This window comes from Hibiscus syriacus, unplaced genomic scaffold, assembly GCF_006381635.1.
Source record: "Hibiscus syriacus cultivar Baekdansim isolate YM2019G1 unplaced genomic scaffold, ASM638163v2 tig00110303_pilon, whole genome shotgun sequence".
Classification (NCBI taxonomy): domain Eukaryota; kingdom Viridiplantae; phylum Streptophyta; class Magnoliopsida; order Malvales; family Malvaceae; genus Hibiscus; species Hibiscus syriacus.
This window is the reverse complement of record NW_024062672.1, coordinates 1,483,458-1,503,050: the sequence shown is the minus strand read 5'-3', so window position 1 is coordinate 1,503,050 and position 19,593 is coordinate 1,483,458. Positions and strand designations below refer to the sequence as shown.

The window sequence follows — 19,593 nt, the reverse complement described above, 5'->3', positions numbered from 1 at the left end:
AGTCGAGGAGCAAGAAGAATTTAAAGTGTTACAACTGTGGAAAGAAGGGTCATTTGAAGAAGGATTGTTGGAGTCTAAATAAAAACTCTAATCTACAAGGCAATACCGCAAACACTTCAGATGATGGAGATGCTCTATGCTGTGAAGCGTCAACCACCGTGGAAGGAAGAAAACGATTTGCAGATATATGGCTCATTGATTCGGGAGCAACATATCACATGACCTCAAGAAGAGAATGGTTCCATCATTATGAACCTGTCTCAAGAGGATCTGTTTATAGTTGCAATGATCATGCCTTAGAGATCGTTGGCGTGGGAACCATCAAATTGAAGATGTATGACGGAACAATTAAAGTTGTTCGAGATGTGTGGCACGTGAAAGGCCTGAAGAAAAATTTATTATCCTACGGATTGTTGGATAATAATGCAAGCAAGATTGAAACACAGAAAGGAATCATGAAAGTGTTCCGTGGAGCACTTGTGGTGCTGAAAGGTGAAAAAATAGCTGCAAACTTGTACATGCTGAAGGGAGAGACTTTGGTAGAAGTAGAAGCCTCTGTTGCCTCATGTAGTTCAGATTCGGCAATGCTATGGCATCAGAAACTTTGACACATGTCAGAACAAGGAATGAAAGTCCTTGTGGAGCAAAAGCTACTTCCAGGCTTAACAAATGTATCACTTCCTTTGTGTGAGCATTGCATAACAAGTAAGCAACACCGGTTGAAATTCAACACATCAAATTCTAGAGGCAAAAGTGTTCTAGAATTGGTTCACTCTGACGTATGGCAAGCACCAATAACGTCCCTAGGTGGAGCAAAATACTTTGTCTCATTTATTGATGACTACTCCAGGAGATGTTGGGTGCACCCTATTAAGAAGAAGTCAGACGTGTTTTCAACTTTCAAAAACTTCAAAGCGCGGGTGGAACTTGATTATGGAAATAAGATCAAGTGTTTCAGAACAGATAATGGAGGAGAATACACAAGCGAAGAATTTGATGACTTTTGCAAGAAAGAAGACATCAAAAGACAGTTCACAGTGGCGAATACTCATCAACAAAATGGAGTGGCAGAGCGGATGAACAGAACCTTGTTAGAAATAACAAGAGCAATGTTGAGGGACGCAGGCCTAGAAAAAACATTCTGGGCAGAAGCAGTCAATACCGCCTGTTATTTGGTGAATCGAGCTCCATCAACTGCAATAGAGCTGAAGACACCAATGGAGATGTGGACTGGTAAACCAGTTGATTATTCAAACCTCCATGTATTTGGAAGTATTGTGTACGTGATGTACAACGCCCAAGAAATTTCAAAGCTGGATCCAAAATCCAGGAAATGCAAATTCTTGGGGTATGCTGATGGAGTAAAGGGGTATCGCTTGTGGGACCAATGGAGATGTGGACTGGTAAACCAGTTGATTATTCAAATCTCCATGTATTTGGAAGTATTGTGTACGTGATGTACAACGCCCAAGAAATTTCAAAGCTGGATCCAAAATCCAGGAAATGCAAATTCTTGGGGTATGCTGATGGAGTAAAGGGGTATCGCTTGTGGGATCCCACTACCCGCAAAGTGATCATTAACAGGGATGTTATCTTTGTATAAGATAAACTACAAAGAAAAGAAGACGATGATAGCGCTGAAAAGTCAGAGACTACTCAGATACATGTGGAAAAAGAGTTTGAAGAAGGAGATTCTTCTAAAGCAGAACCAGCACATGATGAACAAGGACCAGAGAGTTCTGAAGCTCCAACAACTCGTCAATCAGATCGTGTGAGAAGACGTCCCAATTGGCACTCAGATTATGTTATAGAAGGTAATATTGCATACTGCGTTTTAACAGAGGACGGTGAGCCATCAACATACCAGGAGGCAATAAACAGCTCAGATGCTTCACTGTGGATGATGGCGATGCAAGAAGAAATCGAAGCCCTTCATAAAAATAATACATGGGACCTTGTGCCACTACCACAAGGAAGGAAGCCAATTGGTAACAAATGGGTTTTTAAAATCAAGCGAAATGGTGACGATCAAGTGGAGAGGTATCGTGCAAGACTGGTGGTCAAAGGATATGCTCAGAAAGAAGGTATTGATTTCAATGAAATTTTTTCTCATGTGGTTCGACTAACAACAATTCGAGTAGTCTTGGCAATGTGTGCTACATTGAATTTACATTTGGAACAGCTAGATGTTAAAACAACTTTTCTTCATAGAAATCTTGAAGAAGAGATTTATATGCTCCAGCCTGAAGGTTTTGAAGAAGACGAAAAGAAGAACTTGGTTTGCTGGTTGAACAAATCTCTGTACGGTCTAAAGCAGGCACCGAGGTGTTGGTATAAGAGATTTGATTCCTTCATTATGTGCCTTGGATACAACAGACTTAATGCAGACCCTTGTGCTTATTTCAAGAGGTCTGGTGATAACGATTTTGTTATATTGCTGTTGTATGTGGATGACATGTTGGTTGCAGGACCCAACAAAGATCATATTGAAGAATTGAAGGCACAACTGGCTAGGGAATTTGAAATGAAGGACTTGGGATCAGCAAACAAGATTCTAGGGATGCAAATTCACCGAGACAGAAGTAATATGAAGATTTGGCTTTCACAAAATAATTACTTGAAGAAAATCTTGTCACGATTTAGCATGCAAGATTGTAAGCCAATTTCTACCCCTCTTCCTATTAACTTCAAATTATCCTCCAGTATGAGTCCTAGCAGTGAAGAAGAGAGGATGAAGATGTCTCGAGTACCGTATGCATCAGCAGTGGGAAGTTTAATGTTCGCTATGATATGCACAAGACCAGACATTGCACAAGCAGTGGGAGTGGTTAGTCGGTACATGGCGAATCCAGGCAAAGAGCATTGGAATATTGTAAAGAGGATCCTAAGATACATCAAAGGGACCTCAAATGTTACATTATGTTACGGAGGATCAAACTTACTAATCAATGGGTATGTAGATTCTGACTATGCAGGGGATTTGGATAAAAGCAAATCTACTACAGGATATGTGTTCAAAGTTGCTGGTGGAGCTGTAAGCTGGGTTTCAAAATTGCAGTCAGTTGTGGCTACGTCCACAACAGAGGCAGAATATGTAGCAGCTACACAAGCCAGTAAAGAAGCAATTTGGTTGAAGATGCTATTGGAGGAGCTTGGGCACAATCAAGAGTATGTCTCTCTGTTTTGTGACAGTCAAAGCACCTTGCATCTAGCAAGGAATCCAGCATTTCATTCAAGGACTAAGCACATACGAGTTTAGTACCATTTCATTCGTGAAAAGGTGGAAGAAGGAACGGTAGATATGTAGAAGATCCATACCAAAGACAACATAGCAGATTTCATGACGAAGGCAATCAATGCTGATAAATTTACCTGGTATCGATCCTCCTGTGGCCTGTCAGAAACGTAAGCAACATGAAAGGTACAAGGTAGAAAGAATGGTGTGAAGATATGATTGTTCCAATCAAATCTTCAAGTGGGAGATTGTTGAAAATTGGCACACCAAATTGCATCAATTGTCAACATTATGGGTGGCAATTTGGTGGCATTAATGGGGTGGCAAAATTGGTCAAAATTTGGCCACCAAATTGTTGAAAATTTTGGATGGTAAAACTATGCAATTAGTCATTGTAATTTAGGGTATTTACAAATTAGTTCTTAAAGCTTCAACTATAAATACCCTAGCTCATTTAGCTTCAAAACCATCCCAAAACATTCTAGCTTTCTTCCAATACTAGAGAGATTTTAGAGAGTTTCTTGAGAGTTGTTTTCTCCTTTTTATCTAGAGAGAATTATCATTGTTTTCTCCTTGGTAGATCGAGAGAGGTTGTAATTCCTATTTTCTCATAGTGAAATTCTTCTACCGTTGCCCGTGGTTTTTACCCTATTTTTTTAGGGGTTTTCCACGTAAATTTTGTGTCTCTTTTATCTTCATTTTTATTTTCTCAAATTATCAATTGCGATTTTGCTCTATCCGATAGCCGTCTTCCGCAACATAACATCTATTTATATATTATATAACGTGAACCAAACATACTCAAATGCTTACCTCAATAAAAGACTTGTCCTTAATCTAAGGAGACTAAGCCTGCATAATTCTTTTCCATTTGAGGGATTAAGGAGTGACTACAAAGTTTTAGGATATCTCATCATTCTTGCATGTCTTCCTTTCCTACTCAAAAACATTCATAAAACCAACATGCAAATCCCACCTTTGAAAATGGAGCATAATAAAGGAATCAATCAAGTCGAGTAGAGTCGAATGAGATAGAGATAATGTTAGATTCTTACATTACAAAAAACACATAAACAAATCTAATTCAAGATAAAAGATAAGATATGTAAATATTAAAAATTTTATTTAAATTTAATGTATGTTACTAGGGACGAAGTTAAGATTAAATATCGGAGAGGGTTAAATATAACAAGTATTCACATTAAAATATATTGATGTCGGACATTTAGATTCTAATAACATGAAAACATTTACAAAATACGACATGCATACGTATTGATGTGTTAAGTGAGGAGAAATAGTTGGTCAAAGTAGATAGTACAATTGCCTATACAAGCGGGTTCGCTAAACACGAAAACATGAGTTAAATGCGCATGCAAGCATGCAGAACCTCACCATTAATTAATTGATACTTATAGAATATTATATGTATGTGTGACCGCTAATTAATGGCCTGTTAAGGGATAGTAATAATGAGTTTATAATCTCTAAACATAGCTAGTGGGCAGGAATCAGTCCGACAAAACAAAAAGAAAAGGGTAGCCACAAAAGAACAGCTAGAAAGGCCAATTTTGGGGATTGGGAATGTTAAATATAATAACACCCATATACTATTTATGTACATACTATATATATGTATATATATAGGTTCAGTTCCAACAATCCTGGCAATTTAACTAAAAAAATATGAGAATGAGCTAATACAACAGATGACCATAAAAGGTAAAGAAGAAATTAGCAAAAGGGATTTGTTTTAAGATGAGTGGGGGAGTTGTTATTTAAAGGCATAACTTTAAAATGAGTCCCTAATGTTTATTAAAATAACTATTTTGTGTCATATTTTTTTCTTTAAAAATATTTATTTCTCAATGTTTCATTTTGGACTAAAAAGATCCTCTATAGATGAAAATCGTTAACTAATAAACGGTTAACACTCCAAAATATGAGTCTTTCTATCTTAAAATGAAACGTCAAGAGACAAAATGTTCTAGAAATAAAGAACAAAGGCTAAAGTGACAATCCAATCAAATATTAGAAGTCTTTTTGAACTAAACTGAAACATTGGAAGATAAAATGCCAAAAAAATAGAAATCTAAATGATCATTCTAATTTTGACATTATATCTATTTCAAACTAAGATAATTAAATAATTCGATTCAATTGAGATTTCAATGTCTAGTCGATTCGAACTCTAGTTCGATTTTTTAAACAATGGTGAAAGTGAATCCAAAGTATACATAAACAAAGAAGCTTGTTATATAGTTAATGGAGATGGAGAGTGAAACACAGCAGTCAAAATTCAGGAGGGTTTGTGTGTTTTGTGGAAGTAGCCAGGGCAAGAAGAGTAGCTATCAAGATGCTGCTATAGAGCTTGGCAGAGAATTGGTAGTTAACAAAAAGCTGTCCCTTCCCCCCCCCCCCATTTTTTTCTCTGTTTCTTTTAGTTTTCTTTACACAAAATAGAACTTGTTTTAATGTTTTTGCTGTTAGGAACATGTTCCTTTTAACTGATATGGAGGAAAATGGGTTCTGAAAGTTGGTGAAAGCCGTAAACTTTTGTTTCGTATAGTGTTTGTAACATGTTTGCGAATTTGTTTATGGTAACTGACATTTTCAAAACTCCTCAAGTTCTAAGCTTTCTGTAAGCATCTTTCTCCATAGACCTTGTGGGAAGTTTCAATCATTTTTCAACTTTTTCTAAATGTCTATTCATGAGGTAGAAAAGAAGGGCACTGTTCTTCTCTGGAACCCCATTAAATTATTAAAAGTTTGGAAATTTTAATGAACAAACAAGTAATAATGCGTTGAATGAAACACCCACACCAAATAAAAAACATCATTTTCAATATTATTGTTGGGTAGTCTTATGAACGTTCTCTGAAGAAACATTGATTTTCTCAAATGAGTGCATTGAAGATAACATCCTTGAGCTTTGAACCATAGTCACATTCCTTCCTTTTAGTACTCCAAAGTCTTTCATTCTAAGCCTTGTTCCATTCTATTGTTTTGCAGGTTTCAAGGAACATTGATCTGGTCTATGGAGGAGGAAGCATAGGTTTGATGGGATTGGTTTCACAAGCTGTTCATGATGGTGGCCGCCATGTCATTGGGTAATCTCTAAGTTTCCTCATTTTCTAAGACAATATTCCCAACATGTTCTTAAGAAACAAATTCATTGAAATAGTTCTGTTGTCTTCCTCATTATATAACTGTTCTTAGTTTTGGGTTCTATTACAACTGATTTGTTTGTCATGTTACTCTCTCTCTCTCTCTCTCTCTCTCACTGCAGAGTTATTCCCAAGACGCTTATGCCTCGAGAGGTATGTCTGCTGCACGTTTTTCACCATTTTTTTTAATAAAAAATTGCTATCTTTTCATCATCCATGGTGTTTTTTTTTCATTTCATTTCAAATATTGTTTTCTCTCTTTGCTTTTGCTTCTGATTTCCTCTAAATTTCCATCACTTTGATTGGTCTAACTTTTCTGTTTTGTATTCTTTTTCACCACTAACTTTTTTAATATTTTATTGTCTTTCTACATTTCTCTGGTTCTTTGAAGAAGACTTGATAATGATAATTGCAACTTGCCACTTTACCTTTTTCGTTTCCTGTAATGGGATCATAATATAAATTTGCTTTCTTTTCTTTTTTGTTTTTTCTTTGTTGGCCTTTTCTAAAATTTGGGGAGAGGGGGTTGGCATTTATGTAGGCTAAAACATGTATTGGATAGGGACAATTCTCAGAATTGAACTCTTTGAATCATGTCATCTATGCGTGCAAACTCTCATCATTGCTTCACTGCACAATACTCCAAATGTCTCTATTTTCTCTCTTTATTGTCTCTCTCTCTCTCTCTCTGTCTAGGTTTCAGTACTCTTATGTGTTTTTCTATGAAAAAACTTTGCAGTTAAGTGGTGAAACAGAAGGGGAAGTGAAGGCTGTTGCAGATATGCATCAAACGAAGGCTGAGATGGCTAAGCATTCAGATGCTTTTATTGCCTTACCAGGTTAGCATAAACCAAAGGCAAAATCATTGAAAAAGAAACTGAAGCTAGTTAGTCCTTTTACTTCAATTTCAGCATGCAAATTTGACCATATCTCATGTGTTGCTGTAGTTTTGATACTGCTGGCTATTTTTGGTACCTGCTATATGCTGAAAGCAACTACATGATGCCTGAAATTAATGAAATTATCACAACTTTTTTGAGTCTTTCACTTACAACACAGACCCCCAAGGTCCCATGGTTAAAGATTAGCCCTTCAGACCCTAGTTCTTGACCTATCAACATCTTGACACTGAAAATTAGACCTTTCTGTGGAACTCTCTTTCTCTTTCCCTTACCATATTAAGGGTGTAAGGAGTAAGGACATCCTTAAAACTTCCACTAAAGAGTGTTTGCCAACTAGCAACTGCATTTAAAAGGGAATCTTGTTTACCTGTTTCAAAAGGCTACTCCTTTTAGTTCTTTTTCAGCAAACTTTGAATTTCCAGCAATGGGAACTCAGTCATTATGATAAATCAAATGGGAAAAAAACTATGTAAGGTGATAATGATGTAGAATGAGAGGCATTGTAGCATGAATGAACAGGAAGAGAGAGAGTTATGCCTCTATTTTCACAAAAGATGGGAGGGAACAATAAAGGCCTTTCTTTTGGAATGTGGAGCAAAAAAATGGGGTAAATGATAGTTAAGGAACTCGTTGTGCATGCCATGAACTTGAACTGCTCTTTAATAATCCTCATCATTACTCAGTCTTAGGAATTGCACTACACTTCATATTATTTACCCTTTTCATATGCTGAATTTAATAATCCAAACTAACCTTAAATCTAGTTGTTTTAATCATACTATCAATGAAAAAAGAAACTGAAGCTAGTTAGTCCTTTTACTTCAATTTCAGCATGCAAATTTGACCATATCTCATGTGTTGCTGTAGTTTTGATACTGCTGGCTATTTTTGGTACCTGCTATATGCTGAAAGCAACTACATGATGCCTGAAATTAATGAAATTATCACAACTTTTTTGAGTCTTTCACTTACAACACAGACCCCCAAGGTCCCATGGTTAAAGATTAGCCCTTCAGACCCTAGTTCTTGATCTATCAACATCTTGACACTGAAAATTAGACCTTTCTGAGGAACTCTCTTTCCCTTTATTTTTTCCCTGACCGTATTAGGGGTGTAAGTAGTAAGGACATCCTTAAAACTTTCACTAAAGAGTGTTTGCCAACTAGCACCTGCATTTAAAAGGGAATCTTGTTTACCTGTTTCAAAAGGCTACTCCTTTTAGTTCTTTTTCAGCAAACTTTGAATTTCCAGCAATGGGAACTCGGTCATTATGATAAATCAAATGGGATAAAATCTATGTAAGGTGCAGGGTTTTAAATAACGTTCGCGGTCACGTTTTCGGTCGTGTCACGTTTATCACGGTTGCGGACATAACGGATGTCATTACGGTCATTGCGGGTATCGCGGTCGTGAATTTTTTTAAATGTCGCACAATTTACCTTAAAATGACTAAATTAAATATAATTATAAAATTTAAATTGAATAAATTTAGATTACTGAAATTAAGACTAAATTAAATAAAAATTAAAGTTTACATTTTAACTAGGGATTAAATTATAAATTCTAAAAGTGGTAGGGATCTCAAATTAATATATCTTTTAAAATTATATTTTAAAAAATATTAAAAAAAAGAAATAAATCACCCGTCCACCCTTCCCCAACCTTTTTGCTTCCCCTTTCCCGACCTTTCTGGTTCTTGCTTTCTGCTTCTCCCTTCCTCCTCCCCTTCCTCCTTCCCCATCATTATCTGAAACAAAAATGGTTCTGGCCTTCTGCCCTATGTTGCACTAATACAGATACAGACACAGATACAGGGACGAAAAACGGTAATTTCTAAAATTAAAGGATACGGGAACGGCATATAAAATTTTTTTAAATTATAAATAGGTGTGAAAAATCATAAATAAAGTTAATACTTCATAGAAAATTAGTATAACACCCTAATTTATCCCTAATTAAAAATCCTAACATTTGAGATTTTTTTTCTAAATCCCCAAATTAATTTTGGTAGCTAATTTGAAAATAATGTAAAACGTGTTATCATATTATAAAACTCTAATAAGATCAGGGATCAACTGGAAATTATACCAAAATTGCTTTAAATCCTATTCTAACTCTTCTTTCTCTCCCCCACGGCTGCTTCTTCTTCCTTTCAATTTTTTTCTTTCTTTTCACAAACCTTGAAATCGTCCATTTTCAATGGCTCTTTTGTTTCTTCTATTTTACCTTTCTTTTATATTTGTTGGTCATGACTACAACCAAGATTTGAGTAAGAGTATTCTCTTCTTTGAAGCTCAAAGATCCTGTTACCTCCCTCGTAACCGGAGAATCAATGCGGGGAAGGTTGGTTTTTGATTTTGTTTTGGAATCACGGTTGAATAACGGTTGTTGCGTCCCGTTATCGGCGCAATCATCCGTTTCCCGTTAAATTACGAGTGCAATCGACCGCGATCAGCGTGAATCCGTGACCCATCGCAAAAATCATGAATAGCGGTTTCGGACGGTGACGCGACCGTAATATCGCGGCAGCTATAACGTTTTTGGAACGCTATTTGATACCCTGATAAGGTGATAATAATGTAGAATGAGAGGCATTGTGGCATGAATGAACAGGAAGAGAGAGAGTTATGCCTCTTTTTTCACAAAAGATGGGAGGGAACAATAAAGGCCTTTCTTTTGGAATGTGGAGCAAAAAGATGGGGTAAATGATAGTTAAGGAACTTGTTGTGCATGCCATGAACTTGAACTGCTCTTTAATAATCCTCATCATTACTCAGTCATAGGAATTGCACTACACTTCATATTATTTACCCTTTTCATATGCTGAATTTAATAATCCAAACTAACCTTAAATCTAGTTGTTTTAATCATATTATCTGCCCCAGCCCTTTTTCTCACTTGAGTTTGATTGGATAAAAGTGAATCATAGATGTCACTGCTTTTGAATACCCTTATGTGTCTTCTTGTCTTTCAAATCATGTTAGCCATCCATAAATGTTGTTCTGTCCAATTAAAAGGCATCTATGCATACTCATATTCGATATTTACACCCGAGTCCGAATAATGTGATTTGGTTGCAAAAAGTATAATGGATAAAGGTAACTCATGAAATTCATGCAGGTGGATATGGAACTCTTGAAGAATTGCTTGAAGTGATTACTTGGGCTCAGCTAGGAATACATGATAAACCGGTATGTCCCATTTCCCCCTTACAAACTGACCATCATCCATGGGACTTAACAATAAATAAATGCATAAATTTCCACAAATCTTTTTCAGGTTGGCTTACTGAATGTCGATGAATACTATAACTCATTGCTTTCGTTCATCGATAAAGCCGTGGAAGAGGGATTTATTAGTCCGAGTGCACGCCAAATCATTGTCTCTTCACCCACGGCTAAAGAGTTAGTAAAACAATTGGAGGTATAATAAACTAATGAAACCTCTTCACATACTCTACACTTTCATTATACCTAGTATCCGATTAACCGGTGGTCCGGCATTGAACGTCTCATTAACCCATGGATACTTAATATTGCAGGAATATGTGCCCTGCCATGAAAGTGTTCCTTCAAAGTTGAGTTGGGAGATGGAGCAATTTGGCTACTCTCAATCATATAACTTGTCCAGGTAGTGCTTGGAGGTGCATGGAGGGGAAGGTACGTATGGAAATTGTTAAGGCTCTTGGGAAAAAAAAAGACTTGAAATTTTACTTCAATGGGGGGAACTCTTATTTTTGTTTGTAAATCACTGCCATTGACATCAATATATGAAAGTTAAGAACCTTCCCTTTTTACTGGAAAATTGATTCTCTTTACTAAATTGCAAGTACAAAATGCTTATGAAGAGTGCCCTTTAGATTTTGTTTAACCAAATCATTTTTATCAATATTCAAATTCGAATAAAACCGAGTTGAATTTAAGAAACTAATCAAAACCAATGATGACATGACACAAGATGATGAAGTGAAAAGTGGGAGGGCCAATAAGATGTAAGAAACATGTCATGGGACGCTCAGGGTTGTTCTTTTTGTTTGGGTGCAAAGGTTTGGAGGTAGGTTGGCTAGCTAGGGACACACCCGACATATTTAGCCCAACTGACGACGACCGATACCGGAAGGTTAATGAAGACAAAAGAGAGGCCTGGGACCAGAGCCACTTTGGTTTTCATTGCTGCTCCTCCATTCATACGGTCTCTATGTGAGTTGTTGGTCAGATTTTAATTAAAGAAAACAAGTAAGGCCTATACGTAAGTTTTTTAAATCAGGCTGTGGTTACTAATCGGTTACAATTTTTTTCTTAAATTCAAGCTCATATCAATTCTTTTTTTAATAACCCGAATTGTTAAAAAAAATTATATCAATTATTTTGGGTAAGCTACACATTTAAAACTCTAACTTTCATTTTTGTTTTGTTTTGGTCACCCAACTTTTATTTTTCAAAATCATACTTAATGTTACGTTTTAGTTTCATTTTGAACATCCTCCGTAAAATTAACAAATTGCTCGCGTTAAATTTTAAAAAATTTAATGATGACTGACATTTTCTTATGGTAACATGTCAGTATCATCATTAATTTTTTTAACAGTTGGTGACTAAAATATAACATTAGGTATGATTTTGAAACAATTGTTCTGCTCGTTGATGATTGAATACAAAAAGCTATTAGCTTGTATTTTGATTGAATAGTTAATTGATTTGATTGAATCAATAATCAAAATACAACCTCTCATAGTTTAGTGACTACACATGTAATTTACCCTTTTTTCTTCCATAAAATAACAGAAATGACAAGCTTTATAAATGCAAGAAACACCTCCGACAGGGGGGGGGGAGAAAATATTGAAGAAAAGTGTGGTTTAAGCCTTTATTAAGACGAGAGTTTTAGATAAGATAGATATATCAACATCCATGTAAGAAGCTTGGAAGTTAACCATTGCGTGTGGAATTATGATTTATGAACCAAACGCTGGTTTAATTATGGTTATAGTCCCTTCATTGTACATGTTAAAATGTGAAAAATAATAATTTTACATTAAATTGGCATAATTTGATCCTCGTCAGCAGTTCGTGTCATTAATAGGGTAAACTAGATGGTTAGTCACCCAATTATTACTGTATTCATGTTTCGGTCTATATTTTTAATCAATATAATAACATATTTACTCCTCAACACTTATATATCCTCATATTTTGACTTTATTTTTAAATATTTTTAATAATTTTCCCTATACATTTATAGATTTTATCAATTTTTTTATAGAAGTCGCTAATTTTCTTAAAAATAAAAAATATTCAAATTACAATAAAAGCTTACAACTACAATCCACTACAACAAAACATGTTTTTAGCCTTTTTTTTCTTCATATAGCGGTGTTTTTAAGTGCCACTAAAAACCCTTTTGCGCAAAAGCAAACGCCGCTAAAAGTTATGATCTTTAGTGACGTTTCTATTTATCTTTTTCTTTAATGGCGTTTGTGAATGTAAAACTCCGCTATTGATTATGCATATAGTTGCATTTTCTATATAAGTGCCGCAAAAGATCTTGAAATTTAGTGGCGTTTTATTTTACAAACGCCTGTATTGACTATGGATTTAGTGACGTTTTATTATACAAATGCCGCTATTAGAACTGATTTTTATCTTAATATGCCGCTAAATCAACATGATTTGCAAATGTTATTTTCTATTATTTATTACCCAAATTTAATATAATGTAGCAATATCCAATAACAACCACCTTAAAATTTAATTACGACTCGGATTAAGTAAAAAATAGTTTAATGAATAAATCAAAGTTTACAAACATTCAAGTAAAATGTAATGTAATTCAACATAATTAACTAGAAAGTAGTTTGAGAAAATTTAAAAAAAAATCACATTTACAAGATTAATTGCAGTGCTTTCTCTTTTTTAACTCCTCATTGATTAGATGTGTAAGTTCATCTCATCATAAGTTCATAACTTTTAATTATAATGCAAACGAGTCGTTGCTAATGTGTTATTAATCTGACATAGTTTGGTCTCGCAAGGTGTCTAAAGCCAAGATACAAATTAATCTCACAATGGTATTAATCATAAGACTATTCTTGTCAGGATATGGAAGGAGTCAAAATTATGGAGAAGAGAAAAAAAAAACTAACCTCTCTCACCACAAAACGGCCATTCTTGTCAGGATATACAAATACAAAGGACAGTCTTGCATCTCTTCTCCTTGCTGCAGGAGCTACCTCCGCCTGTACAAGAAGTAGAATCAACAGGGTTGAAAGTGGAAAGACTGATGAATAAATAAAGAGAATGTTGAAGACAAAACTACCAATAAAGTTGATACAAGACAGGCAGTTTAACAAACTACATTAACATTATTGACATACCAGATCAGTCAACTCGCGAAGTGTAGCATCCTTCCATGTATAAATCTGAACCTCATCCTTGGGCTCCTTGCCTCTCACCGCAAAATCTTCTTTAGAATGATGACCACCCAATCTGTGGATTTACCAATGAGTTATCATAAGTTTGAAGAACTTTCAATATGTAAAAAAATAACATTGCATCAGGACAAAAACATAATGGGAAATACGGCTTGAAGAGGAAGCTCCTTCTATTACATGCCTAAATCTCTTGCATGCTACAGCTCTTGCCAAGAGCATCTTCGCAGGAAAGAAAAACTTCACCAAGTGTCCTGCAGATAGCTTGCTCTATAAATGTAATTTTAACGTTCCTAATATTGATACCGAAGGTCAGATTTCAAATATACTCCATAAACCAACTTCGCTGACAACAATGTTGGTTTCTATGGCTCAAGGAACAATCAAAGTGATGGGAAAATCCAAAATGATTTGCAGATTTTACCCAAGATAGAAAAGATAATGACAAATTGAAACTACAAGGATAAAAAATCGCATCCCAAGACCGTAGCAGCTTGAGCATGTAATCGACTTATTAAGCTATGAAAATAAAGTAACATACCTTAGTGAAAACTCGAAGCAAGAGAGGACAAGTCTGCATTACAGAAGGAAAAAAATGATCATAACCCTAAAGATGTGGCTTAATGAGTGACACATAATTAAAACCAAAAAATATTAAATCAACCTGAGCAGTTAAGCATTGAAAGATAATTAAGTTATCCATCAATCACAGATTTGCGATTCCCAAATTAAGAATACGTAGATTAAGAGCTTTGAAACCCTATAATTTCAATTATTTAGGGATATAGAAACAGAAAAAAAAATAGAGAGGGGTGCCTTTTCGCGATCAACAGGCTCAAAGCGAGGGTGAGGGGCCGGAGGCGGACCTCTCGCCGATGGTGGGAATGGTCTCCTGCCTGGCCGCTTTTGTGCCTCTAACACTGCAACATCACCAGCTCGACCTTCCTTCCTAGCGGCTTGAAGACCGCTGAACTGTAGACAGCAACAAACAACAATTGAGGAATAAAAGAGTACCTAATTTTGAACCTTGAGGAGTGATGGAGGAGCGATAGTGGTGACTGATGGCGCGATAGTGGTGACCGGAGGCGTGACTGGCAGTGACTGCTGCTCTGATTTGATGAAGATGCAAAGCTAAGAATAGAGGAAGAATTTAGGTTAAAGAAGATAAAAAAAAATTAAGGATCGGGCATAAGAAAAAATAGGGGGTTTTATAAAATTTTATGGCATTTTTCAAAACAAACGCAACTAAAGAACAAACCATCGCGGCATTTTCAAATAAAACACCACTAACGGTTTAACATATTACGGTATTTTTAAAAAAATGCCACAAACGTTCCGAACTATTGCAACATTTGTTTCAAAAACACCACTAAAGAACTATTCTTTTGTGGCGTTTGTTTAGAAACGCCACTAAAGTACTAGGTTGTAGTGACGTTTGTCTAAAAACACCAAAATGTATGTACCCTATTACGGCGTTTGTTTAAAAAAGGTCACTAAAGAATGATTATTTTGTGGTGTTTGTTTAGAAACGCCACTAAAGTAAGATTCTGTGGTGGCATTTGTTTAAAAACACCACTAAAGCACTTATATGTAGCAGCCTTTGAGAAATAAACGCCGCTAAAGTACGAGTTTTAGTGGTGTTTATGGAAAAACGCCTTAAATGTTACCATTTTGTGGCGTTTTGGATATAAACGCCGCGATATGTATAAATTTAGTGGCGTTTACTTTGAAAACGTCGCGACAAACATTGCTATATACTTGTTTTGTTGTAGTGATCGTAAACTAAGCACACAATAAATATATTTTCCTAAACACGAGAAACTAGTCACTTAAGATCACAAGGACCATACAAGGAAAGGTTAAAAAACCTAATCAAATAAACTCAAATAAAAGATAGAACAAACATATTTGATTGCATCGGCAAAAGAACCACAAAAGGGGGGAAAACTATTGAAAGGCAATCGACAAATAGTAAATCAGAATTGATTGACGTGAAAATATTATCCACGAATGCAAATAGTGTATCCAAATCCAGTCCGAGAGATCAAAGCAAGAAATATCAACATGATAACAAATAAAGTGTCATTTTGATCAGTCATAGCGATGTCAAAACCAACCCTAAAAAAGAATAAACAAAAAATAATAACCAAATGACGTAAAACGTGCCATAAAAACTAAGAAAAACATGCCATAAAAGCAAAAGAAGATATGTCATAAATACAAAATTATTTAAATAAAAAAAGAAAAAAAATAAAGATACACCATAATAAAACAAAGGAAAAACAATGAATCCCAACGATTGACAATCAATACCAAAACTGGTGCCACTGCCGATCACAACAATGAAAAAGAAAAGAGACTAACGACAACTAAACAAAAAGAGAGAGAAATATGATAAACCCTAAATATGATAGATTTGATCAATTTAATACTCAACCCAAAGAATTAACTGATCGGTTGAACTTAGACGAGTGTCAAACCTTCCACAAATAAAGAAATTAATAAAGAATTTTGAGTTTCTTGTGCTGCAACGAACGTTACCTCTCATATGGGCTTGAACTATGTTCGATTATGGATGGTTGGACCTTTCAACCCAAACCCAAAATTGATCCAAATTTTTTTTACTATAATTAGTCTTAACTTTTGTAATTAGTGTTATTCTCTTTAGAGATTGAGAAAATTCTTAACAGATTTTAGCTTATAATCATTCGGACAATTTTTAAAGTAGGTTATCACAATTCTCTGTTACTTCCCATTAATTGATTACCACAATTTTCTTGTGCCAACGATGATGGTTTCCCACGACCAATTTCCTATCATTTTTATCATTTTTTCCAATTGATTATTGTCTGATTTTATTAATTTTCAATTGTGTTTTAATATATTTATAATAATATTTTCTTTTAACTCTTTCTCTAGTAAAATTATCATGGCTATCAGTATTTTCGAACTTTCGGTACATGTTTATTTTATTGGTCTTCTTCTAGGTCTGTGGTTCTACATGATTTATTGTTTCATTGCTTTCTGGATATATGGTTTCTTCGTTTGTCTGTATATGATGTTCCCTTGGTTGTCGGATATCTACGCCGAATGAGATTACAGTTAAGTGGAAATTGACTTTTTATTTGTCCGCTTTGGATATTCTTCAAGTTTTTCTCCTTTATGTGAGGTGGTCGGGGACGTCAGATTGATATGTTTATGTATGTCATTGCCTCAATTGTTCACAATCCTATTCATCAGACAATCACTAGTTGATCACTATTATATTTTACTTATGATAGTTATAAATGTATTTGTCCATCATGGATTTAGCAAAACATTGCTGATGATTTTTTTTTATTAAATGAATTTATCATAGTTATGCTTTCAGAAAAAAATAGTAAAAGTTTTAAAAAAATGTGAAAAATATCTTAAAAATCTATCAATAGCATGCGAAATCATAAAATAAACTTATTTTGTTAAAGGGAAATATAAATTAGATTTGAGAACAATTCTTATTTAGGAAAACAATTATTAGATAGACCCAACTCGCCACGTTGACAAAAGTCGTTTTACTCCTCAAAAATAATAATATCATCTTCAAATAAAATAAAATGTAGTATAGAAAGAGGGTCGATCTACAAGAAAAATACGAAATTTCTATGCAAATAAATTTCTAGTTCAAATCCAGAAGTAGTAATTAAATAAAAAAATAAAAAGGGGATAATGATTTAGATAAGAAGAAAGAAAGAAAATTAAAAAAAGGGTTAACTACTTCAAATACCACTCACCTTTAAGCGCGGACTTATTTATGTCACTGACGTTTTAATTTTTCCAATTTTAACACTAACGTTTATGTTTAGCTGCAATTATGTCACTCCGCCGTTAATTCATTAACGGAGAGATGTCATGACATCTCTGTTCTGTGACGGCGATGACATGGCTCCCTCATCAAAATGACGTTGTTTTGACACGGCCGTTTTGATGCTCAAAAAGCTCAAAACGACGTCGTTTTGTTGATGGAAAAAAATGCTTTTCATGGGATTCAAACTGTAGACCTTTAGAATCCAAAACTAAATACCAACCACCATGCTAACTTAAAAACTTGTTACAACCTTAACAAAACTATTATAAATGTTAAATAAAAGTTTGAATTTTTAGTTTTTATGAATAAAAAAAATTAAACCCATTATTCAGCGACTTGTAAGCTATTGTTTTATGGACCTTTGGAGCTTATGATTTCAATGGTTTAGTACTGTGGATCGAATTCTAAGCATCTATTTGTAGTAAGAAAGAAGGTAAACAAACAGAACCATGCAGCCATTACAGTAATTAACCAACAGAACCAAAAACCACAAATGGAATCAAAAGCCAAAAAACAATATTCACCAAGGAATTAGAAGAGAAATAAACACAAAGGAATGAACTTCAAAAGAAGTATGCAGCCATAGAAGCCAAGGCAGCTAGTGCAGCAGCAGCAGGAACACCCAGAGCCACACCCGTACTTTCCATCGGTGATGGTTCGATTGCACCATGGTCTTCCCTCAAAGCAGTTGCTCTATTGGCCTATACAGCAACAACCATAATGCAGGCAATGGCTATTTTGCTTCCCTCCATTTTTCCCGACTAACTCAAACTAAAGAAAAGCACTGTTGAAAATTATAAAAGTGAAATCTATTGAAGATGTTGTGTGCTTCGGATTGCAGAGATTTAAAGTGTTTTTATAGGGGAAAAGAAAAGCTTATGCTACTGACCAAGTATTTGCCAGCTTTATTTTGTTGGTCTTAAAACGAACAAAATCATTTGAAGGCATATTTATGTGTTGTCAGCTCAAAAAATTCAAACTGTTATTTAACATTTATAATAGTTTTATTAAGTTTGTAATAAGTTTTTATGTTAGCTTGGTTGTTGCATATTTACCTTTGGATTCTAAAGGTCTACGATTCGAATCTCATGAATATTTTTTTTCATCAACAAAACGACGTCGTTTTGAGCTTTTTGAGCATCAAAACAGTCGTGCCAAAACAACATCGTTTTGATGGGAGAGCCATGTCATCGCCGTCACGAAACAGAGATACCAATACCATGTCATCACTCCGTTAACGAATTAACGATGGAGTGGCATAATTACAGCTAAACATAAGCGTCAGTGTTAAAATTGGCAAAATTGAAACGTCAGTGACATAAACGAGTCTGTACTTAAACGTGAGTGGTATTTGAAGTAGTCAACCCTTAAAAAATAAATCCAAAATAAAATTAAGAAAAACAGTAAATCAGAAGAAAAATGAAATAAAGTACATGAATCACAAATAAATGAAAATCGCCTCGAGCTAACTTGATTCAATTCATGTGATCATTGAAAAGGATTTTTGCTCTGGGATTCATGTAGGTTACAGTCTACAAGGCCCAACCCATTGTAACTTGCCCTTCTCTCATGTAACTGATCTTCCCAAGTCTATCTTTGAAAGACTATTCTTGAGTGGATTAACCACATTTATTGTCGTTAAAACAATCAAAATTAAACTGGAAAGGCCCGACTCGGATATTTTGTCTCGTCGAGAATCGAATCCGATCTCGTATTTCCTTAGCGGACAACTGCTAAGAGTTTTCACAGGAAGTTGAATTGTCACAGGCTGATCCTTCCTCCCAACTGTATTTAAATGATATCCAGACCAACGACCTCTTTTTGATTTGAAAAATATTTAAAATTGTAGTAAGGTCGATTTTCAAACTATCTAATCAGAAAGACGAAAATGTATCCTGAAGGGATTTAAGCGATGTTCAATTCTCACGCATTGAATTGATTTGTACTAGCTCTCGGTTTAAAAGAAATTAAATAAGCATGATATGGTTGATTATACTTAGCATAGTTTGCAAAATAAA

General features: G+C 34.9%; 2 protein-coding genes across 3 annotated transcripts; one reads left to right on the top strand and one right to left on the bottom strand.

Annotated features, from left to right (window-relative positions):
* The first annotated feature begins 5,463 nt into the window (after nt 1–5,463).
* Nucleotides 5,464–11,169, top strand: LOC120116713 (cytokinin riboside 5'-monophosphate phosphoribohydrolase LOG3-like). 2 transcript variants are annotated; one of them, XM_039137119.1, is made up of 7 exons: nt 5,464–5,620; nt 6,248–6,345; nt 6,525–6,555; nt 7,142–7,241; nt 10,425–10,495; nt 10,584–10,727; nt 10,846–11,169. In XM_039137119.1, the coding sequence occupies exons 1-7, from the start codon at nt 5,501–5,503 to the stop codon at nt 10,936–10,938; spliced, it is 657 nt and encodes a 218-aa protein (XP_038993050.1). In that variant the 5' UTR covers nt 5,464–5,500; the 3' UTR covers nt 10,939–11,169. The 2 variants fall into 2 exon arrangements, with proteins under 2 accessions (XP_038993050.1, XP_038993051.1); XM_039137120.1 differs by having other exon boundaries at nt 6,525–6,570; nt 7,106–7,241.
* Nucleotides 11,170–13,270: 2,101 nt separating this feature from the next.
* Nucleotides 13,271–14,992, bottom strand: LOC120116873 (histone deacetylase complex subunit SAP18-like). Its single transcript, XM_039137265.1, has 7 exons — nt 14,969–14,992; nt 14,758–14,862; nt 14,548–14,703; nt 14,272–14,305; nt 13,678–13,787; nt 13,447–13,539; nt 13,271–13,339 (listed from the first exon to the last, which is right to left on the bottom strand). Exons 1-7 carry the CDS (start codon nt 14,990–14,992, stop codon nt 13,271–13,273), a joined length of 591 nt encoding a protein of 196 aa, XP_038993196.1.
* Nucleotides 14,993–19,593: the final 4,601 nt, after the last annotated feature.